This window comes from Trachypithecus francoisi, unplaced genomic scaffold (genome assembly GCF_009764315.1).
Source record: "Trachypithecus francoisi isolate TF-2019V2 unplaced genomic scaffold, Tfra_2.0 Lachesis_group8, whole genome shotgun sequence".
In the NCBI taxonomy this organism is placed as follows: domain Eukaryota; kingdom Metazoa; phylum Chordata; class Mammalia; order Primates; family Cercopithecidae; genus Trachypithecus; species Trachypithecus francoisi.
This window is the reverse complement of record NW_022681473.1, coordinates 11,278,894-11,287,467: the sequence shown is the minus strand read 5'-3', so window position 1 is coordinate 11,287,467 and position 8,574 is coordinate 11,278,894. Positions and strand designations below refer to the sequence as shown.

At 53.7% G+C, this 8,574-nt stretch overlaps 1 protein-coding gene across 1 annotated transcript; it reads right to left on the bottom strand.

Annotated features, from left to right (window-relative positions):
* Positions 1-118: 118 nt before the first annotated feature.
* Positions 119-6,184, bottom strand: INTS5 (integrator complex subunit 5). Its single transcript, XM_033206722.1, has 2 exons — positions 6,045-6,184; positions 119-3,264 (listed from the first exon to the last, which is right to left on the bottom strand). Exons 1-2 carry the CDS (start codon positions 6,122-6,124, stop codon positions 285-287), a joined length of 3,060 nt encoding a protein of 1,019 aa, XP_033062613.1. The 5' UTR covers positions 6,125-6,184; the 3' UTR covers positions 119-284.
* Between the last annotated feature and the right edge of the window lie 2,390 nt (positions 6,185-8,574).

Here is an 8,574-nt window from a genome sequence, read left to right as displayed (position 1 = left end):
TGGTAGAGTGCACACTCCAAATTATCGCAGGGGGCGGGGCTTCAGGCCAGGGGCGGGACCGTCCAGAGCCAGGCGCTGTCCGATTTTGCACGCTCTCAGCATGACAGAAGCACTGGACTGGTTTTCTCAAGTCGGCAAATTTTATTTAGAAAAAAAAAGTGGGAGAGAAAAAAGTGACAGCGCTCCTTAGGCCAAGGACTTAGAAACCTCCACCCTGCCGTAGCACGTTAGTCCCTTCCCTCTCTCACTGCTCAACCTCCCTGGACTTCCAGAGCAAGAAAAGGCTACGTCCCTTGTCGAAGGAGAGTGGACGGTGACGGTGCCTGGAAACGGCCAGAGAAAAGACCCAGGCGGTCGATGTTGCGGTGGAGGACACTGTGCAGCACAGCCAGATGGGGTCCACCCTCACCTCCACCCTCCCTGGAGAAGTCCCGGATGAAGCGACCCCGCTCTGATTGGAAGATGAACTTCTGAGGCAACGGCCCATGCTCCCGGAGAAAGCCCCAAACACTGAGCAGCAACAGACGCACCTCGAAAGGTGCCAGTTGGCTAAATACTTCATGCATATTACCCAGGGCCGGAGGCAGGAGACTTCCCTCAGCCATCACAGCTACTAAGGTGCAGGATGCCTCCAGGTGCCAGGGGGAGTGGGTCGTGTCAGGGTGGCGAGAGGCTTCCCAATGGCCCAAGAGGGCGGCCAGCAGCCCCCGAAGCAGCACGGAACAGTAGCACAGGGCTGGAGGAGCAGCTGCTACCAGCTTTAACAGCTCAAAGAGCAGGGGCTGTTCCCGGAAGCGCCGGCCAATGCGGAGATCCCGCTCCACGGTGGCCCGGGCGTGTTCCTCGGGGGGCCAGGCCAGCTCTGCACCAGCTGCATCGGGACACACACTCTCCACCAAGGTCACTGCCACTGCTTTGGCTGCCTCTGGACTCAAGATGGGCGCCCCCCAGCATTCCCCACATTCAGTGCCCCCTGGAGCACTGCAGCAGTGAACCAGGAGGCTGAGGAGGCTCTGGGTGTTATAGATCACTTCCTGCTGATTTCGTGACTGGACAAACTTGGGTGGCTTCAAGCCACGGCCGATGACTCCAGCATGGAAAACTGACCAAATCCCTCCAGGACCTGGCACAGCTGCAGTGTGCCTCCGGTTAGTGTCCAACAGGGAGGCAGAAGCCAAAGAAGCTGAAACAACTGAGAGAGTCTCATTGTCCCCATCTACTTCCCCTCCAAACAGTTCTGTGTTGCCTCGATGTAAGGCTCCCTCAACCAGCAGCTGCAGGACAGCCTTGAGTCCAGCTGGGGACGTCTGAGACAGGCGGGTGAGAAGCTGACAGGCTGAGGCCACACCTGGGGGGCCATGCAGCCTCAGAGAGGCGAAGAAGTGGTGCACCCCAGCCCTTACCAGTCCCAGGAGCTGGGAGGGGGATAAGGCTTCAGGAGGAAAGGGACAAATGGCCAGGAGGGAGGCAGCAGCTTCAGCTACTTCCTCCTCAGGATGTAGCAGGAGAGGCGCCAGGTCAGACAGATGGGCTGAGGCAGATTCCCCAAAGTGCGCCCCTAGGGCTGCAGGGCCCTCGCCACCCTGCTGTTCCCACCCTACTAGCAGTGCCAAGTTGCGCAGGAACCTGGCCGTGAAGGGAGGCTGTAATGTCCCCGCATGCACCCGAGCCAGACAGCTTCGGAAAGCCAGGGGCAGGAGGCCAGACAGACTGACCACTAGCCCTGCATATAACTGGGTGGCCAAACTCAACTCTTCAGGGCTTCGGGCTCGGCTCAGCAGATGGCCCAAGGCCTCAGGTCCACAGCTAGGCCGCGTATAGACAGATAGCAGGCCCAAGAGCTGGTGCTGCCAGAGGAAGCGTTTCCGTTCCAATCGTAACGTCTCTCCACACAGCTCTCCAACATGGTTTTTTAGCGCATCTAAAAAGGGCACCGAGCGGGGAGGTGGGGGCGGGCCTAGCACCCCTTCCCCAGGAGACCCTCCCCGGTGATGAACCAGCTTTTGCAGGTGCAGCAGCAGCAGCTGGATTAGCCGGTCACAAGCCTCACGCACGGTGTCTGGCACAGCCAGGCCCTGGGTGGTAATGACCGAAGCAGGCATAGCTGTGTCCACCAGGAACTGCAGCAAGCGGTAGGCACCTGCCCCAGAGGCCTGGCTCACCAGGTGCACAGCCAGGTTCAACATGTTGTCCAGCTCCTCTCGGGGGAATCCTTGAAGGTGTTGCTGCAGCTGGCTCAGCACAGCTGGGGGCTTGAGGCAATCCACAAGCTCTCCGGAGACTGTGCCCAGCAACGCTGGTGACATGACTGCCAGCTGCAGTAGGAAGGGAACCGTGGCCTGAAGGGAGGGGTCCCCACTTCGGCCTCCAGTTCCCCCTGCCAGGCTATCATGGAACATTCGCAGGAGCTCCCGTCGGATACTATCTCCATGGCGGGAGGCCAGGTGCCCTAGGATGCCTACAACTGAGGCAATCTTGGGCACCCGTTTCTCCGCAGGAATGGCAGGAGATCCAGGGAAGGGGTCTGTAGAGGGGGTCTGAGAAGAGCTTCCACCACTACTGCCAGCTCCACCTCCAGCCCCACCATGGACGCAAAAGTCCTTAAGGCCACAGGAGAGAACTCGGGAAATGATGGTGCCAGGAAAAGAGGAACCAATATGTGCCACAACCCAGTCAAAGTGTGGAGAATGCTGAACAGAGGTATCCAGCAAGGCATCCACACACGCATCTGGGCAGCTACCAATGAGAGCCGAGAGGCACTGCACATAGATGTCCATTAATGTACGCGTGGCCCTACAACCCATCCACAGCTGTAGCAGTTCATTAAGAGCGCCAGTAGCGTGGGGAACACGCTGGTGCTGGCCTGAGTACGTGCTGCTCAGTTGCCCCATGAGGTCAATGGACCATGCACTAATCACAGGTGCCCAGGCCTTTGGGTTGGCCCGGATAAACTCAGACAGCACCTGCTGCACTTCCTGAACCACATCCTCTAGACCAGGTCCCCCAGCAGGGACATGGGAGGCTGAAGGTGGACGGAGGTGAGGTGGACCAGCCACAGGGGTTTCATCCAGGGCAGCCAGGTGGGCCCGGACACTCTCATCAAAGACACCTCTCAAGTGGTCAAGCACAGCAGCCCGAGCAGGTGGCAGAGAACGGAGCAGGAGAAGACCACAGCGAGCATGTTCCCGGGCTGAGAGTTGGTGGCCCAAAAGGGGGTCTACGCCAGTCAGAAAAGCCTTGATTTCCTGGGACAGCTCCTGAGCACTATAAGGAAGCAAAAGAAACAGACTTAAGAGTGTTGTAAGATGTTAGGCAACTTACCTTTCCTGTATGAGCTTTGTCTTTTATATTAAACAGGGATATTAAAATTACTTCCCTCATAAAAGAATGTTTTTTGAGACAGAGTCTTGCTTTGTTGCCCAACCTGGAGTGCAGTGGTGCCACCTTGGCTCACTGCAACCTCCACACCTACTGGGTTCAAGTGATTCTCCTGCCTCAACCTCCTGAGTAGCTGGGACTATAGCGCCTTCCACCACACCCGACTAATTTTTTTTTCTTTTTGGTTTTTTTTTTTTTTTTTTTTTTTGAGACGGAGTCTCGCTCTGTCGCCCAGGCTGGAGTGCAGTGGCCCGATCTCCGCTCACTGCCAAGCTCCGCTTCCCGGGTTTATGCCATTCTCCTGCCTCAGCCTCCTGAGTAGCTGGGACTACAGGCGCCCGCCACCTCGCCCGGCTAGTTTTTTGCATTTTTTAGTAGAGACGGGGTTTCACCCTGTTAGCCAGGATGGTCTCGATCTCCTGACCTTGTGATCCGCCTGTCTCGGCCTCCCAAAGTGCTGGGATTACAGGCTTGAGCCACCACGCCCGGCTCTTTTTGTATTTTTAATAGAGATGGGGTTTCACCATGTTAGCCAGGATGGTCTCAATCTCCTGACCTCATGATCTGCCCACCTTGGCCTCCCAAAGTGATGGCATTACAGGCATAAGCCACCGCACCCAGCCAAAAGCTATGTTTCTTTCAATGACAACAGTAATAATATCAGTAATAGATAACTCTTAGAATATAACAGGTACTCTTTTAAATACTTTGCATGTATTATTTCAATCCTGACAACAGTTCAATAAGGTAGGTACTAATGTGATCCCATTTTACAGATAAATCAAGGTTGGCTCCAGTGGCTCACGCCTATAATGCCAGCATTTTGGGAGGCCAAGGCTGGTGGATCGCTTGAGCACAAGAGTTCAAGATCAGTCTGAGGAACATACTGAAACCCCATCTCTACAAAAAAAAAATTAGCCAGGCATGGGGGCATGTGTCTGCAGTCCCAGCTACTAGAGAGGCTGAGGCAGAAGGATCACTTGAGTCCTGGAAGCAGAGGCTCACTGCCACCACTGCACCCCAGCCTGTGTGTGCCATCAAAAAAATAAACGAACGAAATCAAGGTTAAGCAATCAGACTATATTCGTCAAGTGTGTAGGAACCATTTCTGTGCTCTTCAACACTGAATCCACTTCTATTGAGGTACATAGTATATGAAGGTAGTCAATAAATATTTGTTGAATTGACTATATTTGTGTTTCTATAACATCTGCTTTAAAAACATTTCCAGGCTGGTTGCGGTGCCTCACGTCTGTAATCCTAGCACTTTGGGAGGCCAAGGAGGGTGGATCACTTGAGGTCAGAAGTTCGAAACCAACCTGGCCAACAGGGTGAAACCTTGTCTGTATTAAAAATACAGGCTGGGCACGGTGGCTCACGCCTGTAATCCCAGCACTTTGGGAGGCTAAGGCGGGCTGATCACGAAGTCAGGAGATCGAGACCATCCTGGCAAACACAGTGAAACCCCGTCTCTACTAAAAATACAAAAAAAAATTAGCCAGGCATGGTGGCAGGTGCCTGTAGTCCCAGCTTCTCGGGAGGCTGAGGCAGGAGAATGGTGTGAACCCGGGAGGCAGCGGAGCTTGTAGTGAGCCAAGATCACACCACTGCACTCCAGCCTGGGTGACAGAGCGAGACTCCGTCTCAAAACAACAACAACAAAAAAAAAATTAGCCAGGCATGGTGTAATCCCAGCTACTTGGGAGGCTGAGGCACGAGAATCACTTGAACTCAGGAGGCGGAGGTTGCAGTGAGCTGAGATCACGCCACTGCAGTCCAGCTTGGGAGACAGGGTGATCATCTCAAAAAAAAAAAAAAAAAAAAAAAAAAAGACACCTTTCCAGCTTTATCACCTTCCACCACCACCCCGGCCCCACCCCATCCCACAACACAGCACCTTGAAATCTGCTCTTAATGGGGAAAAAAAAAAAATGGTAAGCCCCTTAAGGGCTCTGCCTCCTAACATCTGTTTCTTCCCATATGCTGCAAAATCTTAGTCACCTACCACATCAACAACCACATCTACCCAGCACCCTCAATGTGCCTGGACATGAGGGTGTCCCAGGGCACAAAGTAATAATGCTTTTCAGCCCTTTCCCTCCTAAAACATACGGGTTCAGTCTCAGAGGTTCAGAAACCAGTGTTATGGAAGGCGGTAAATCCCCTTTCTCTTATCGCCTTTTCTGTCAAAGAAGACAGCATCCTCTAGGTGCTGATAAGGCTCTGACAGTGCCATTCCTCTGTTTCCTCCAAAAAAACACCCTAATATAAGGGAGTATCTCAGCCGGACTGCATTCTGTTTCTGGGCCTGGGGTCTCAGGGAGTCTCTATGAAGTCAGGATCTTGGGTTTCCCAGGGTCAAAAATGGCCAGGGCAGCTGCGTTCCCAAGAGTTATGATACCCCCGACTCTTGGGAGAGGAAGCTCGGGGTCGAGGGTAGTTAGGCATCGGAGTCTAGGGAGAGGCAGGCCCGAGGTCTTGGGAGGGGGGGCACTGGAGCCCTGAGTTTTGGTGAGGCAGTCCCTGAGTTCTGGGAGGACCTGACCAAGAATCTCTCTGAGAACCCTGACGTGAGTTCTCGAGGTAGGATCCGGGTTTCTACCGAGAAGGCTGGGGATCGGCGCGGGGCCACGCGGTGGGAGGAAGGTGCCAAGGGCTCTAACTACCTGAGAGGCGCGGGACCGTGGGTGGCCGGGGCAGGCCCAGGAGGCCCTGGGGCCCCGGGAGGGTCGCACAACGCGGACATCCCGGAGCCCGAGCCGAGCCCGAGGCGGGAGCGGCGGAGCGCAGGCGGCGCATGCGCGCTTACAGGAAACGCGAAAGGAACCAGCCACTAGTCCTCTCAGGAAAATTAATCCGACGATGCCCTCGACCCTCTTACATTGGTTCCGCAGCCCGTCGGAGTCCCAGAGCAGAATCCCGGGACGACGATAGCAGGAAGCCGATCTGCCCTATATGCAACCACTTTTTTCAAAAGCCTATTGACATACAGACTAGGCCGGGCGCGGCGGCTCACGCCTGTAATCCCAGCACTATGAGAGCCCGAGGGGGCGGATCACCTGAGGTCAGGAGTTCAAGACCAGCCTGGCCAACATGGCAAAACCCCCGTCTCTACTAAAAATACAAAAATTAGCCGGGCGTGGTGGCTCATGCCTGTAAACTCAGGAGGCTGAGGCAGGATAATGGCTTGATCCCGGGAGGCGGAGATTTCTGTGAGCCGAGATCCTGCCACTGCACTCCAGCCTGGGCGACAGAACAAGACTCCCGATAAACACACACACACACACAAACTGGCCGCAGACACTCACAGTGGGATTTTAATTATTTTTCCTAACGCCAAAAATACAAGATGTTCAACTCACAACTTTTAAAAAATGAAGCATAGGAAGGTTTTGTTGTTGTTGTTGTTTATTTTGTGACCGTGCAGTGGCAGGATCACTCCTCTCTCCAGCCCTGACCTCCTGGGCTCAAGCCATCCTCCCACCTCAGCCTTCCAGGTAGCTGAGATTATAGGCGCGCGTCATCACACTTGGCTACTTTTTAAATATTTTCAGAGTTAGGGATTTGCAGGGGGTGAAGGGAGTGTCTCCCTATGTTGCCCAGACTGATCTTGAACTCCTGTCCTCAAGTGATTCTCCCACCTCAGCTTCCCAAAGCACTGGAATTACAGAAGTAAGCCACCACACCCGGCCAGTCTCTCTTTGTTTTGTTTTGTTTTGTTTTTCTTTTTTTTTTTTTTTTTTCCTTTTGAGACAGAGTCTCACTCCCTTACCCAGTGGCAAGATCTGGGCTCACTGCAACCTCCGCTTTCCAAGTTCAGGCGATTATCCAGCCTCAGCCTCCCAAGTAGCTGGGACTATGGGCGCCCACCATCAAATCTGGCTAATTTTTGTATTTTTATAGAGACAAGGTTTCCCCAGTCTGCCAAGCTGGCCTCCAACTCCTGACCTCAAGTGATCCATCCACCTCAGCCTCCCAAAGTGCTGGGATTACAGGCATGAGTCACCGCATCCAGCCTTTTTTTAAGATCTCATTCTGTCGCCCAGGCTGGAGTGCAATCTCGGCTCTGCAACCTCCACCTCCCAGGTTCAAGCAATTCTCCTGCCTCAGCCTCCCAAGTAGCTAGACTACAAGCATGTGCCACCATGCCCAGCTAATTAGACACATGTTGGCCGGGCTGGTCTCGAACTCCCGACCTCAGGTGATCCGCCTGCCTCAGCCTTCCAAAGTGCTGGGATTACAGGTGTGAGCCACTGCACCTTGCCTACAAAAATGCTTTTACGAGAGAGAGAGAGAGAGGGAAGAGAGAAAGCAGAAAAGAAATGGAAAGAAAGGAGAGAAAACTCATAAAAGAAAAAGAAAAAATAAGAGAGAAGGAAGGAGAGGGAATCCAAAACAAATTGAGCTAGCTAGCCTAAAGATGTCCTCCCAGTGGCAAGTATGAATAACATCCTTTCGGCCGGGCGCGGTGGCTCAAGCCTGTAATCCCAGCACTTTGGGAGGCCGAGACGGGCGCATCACGAGGTCAGGAGATCGAGACCATCCTGGCTAACACGGTGAAACCTCGTCTCTACTAAAAGAATACAAAAAACTAGCCGGGCGAGGTAGCGGGCGCCTGTAGTCCCAGCTACTCGGGAGGCTGAAGCAGGAGAATAGCGTAAACCCGGGAGGCGGAGCTTGCAGTGAGCTGAGATCCGGCCACTGCACTCCAGCCTGGGTGGCAGAGCGAGACTCCGTCTCAAAAAAAAAAAAAAAAAAAAAAACAAAAAAAAACATCCTTCCGTCCATCTTCATTGTTTAGGCTTCTCTCTCTCCCACAGCTTCCCAGAATAGGGACCTTCGTCTAACTCACAGCCCCACACCTGCCAGAGACAGAGCTTGCTAACTGTATAGGGAGCCAGTACACCTCATCAAGAGCCCTCACTCAAGCCAGTGTACCTAGATCAGGTTCCAGCTGTTCTACCTACTGGTTGTGTACTTTACTTAACCACTCAATAACTGTTCCTTCCTCTGGAAATGAGGAGGTTATATTAATATTACAAATACGGCGGCCGGGCGCGGTGGCTCAAGCCTGTAATCCCAGCACTTTGGGAGGCCGAGACGGGCGGATCACGAGGTCAGGAGATCGAGACCATCCTGGCTAACACGGTGAAACCCCGTCTCTACTAAAAAATACAAAAAACTAGCCGGGCGAGG

Bases quoted from the DNA above. Each gene is read 5' to 3' on its own strand.
- INTS5 (XM_033206722.1), bottom strand. From the start codon at position 6,124: ATGTCCGCGTTGTGCGACCCTCCCGGGGCCCCAGGGCCTCCTGGGCCT. The intron at 3,265-6,044 runs GTAGTTAGAGCC...GCTTCCTTATAG, and splicing joins CACGGTCCCGCGCCTCTCAG to TGCTCAGGAGCTGTCCCAGG.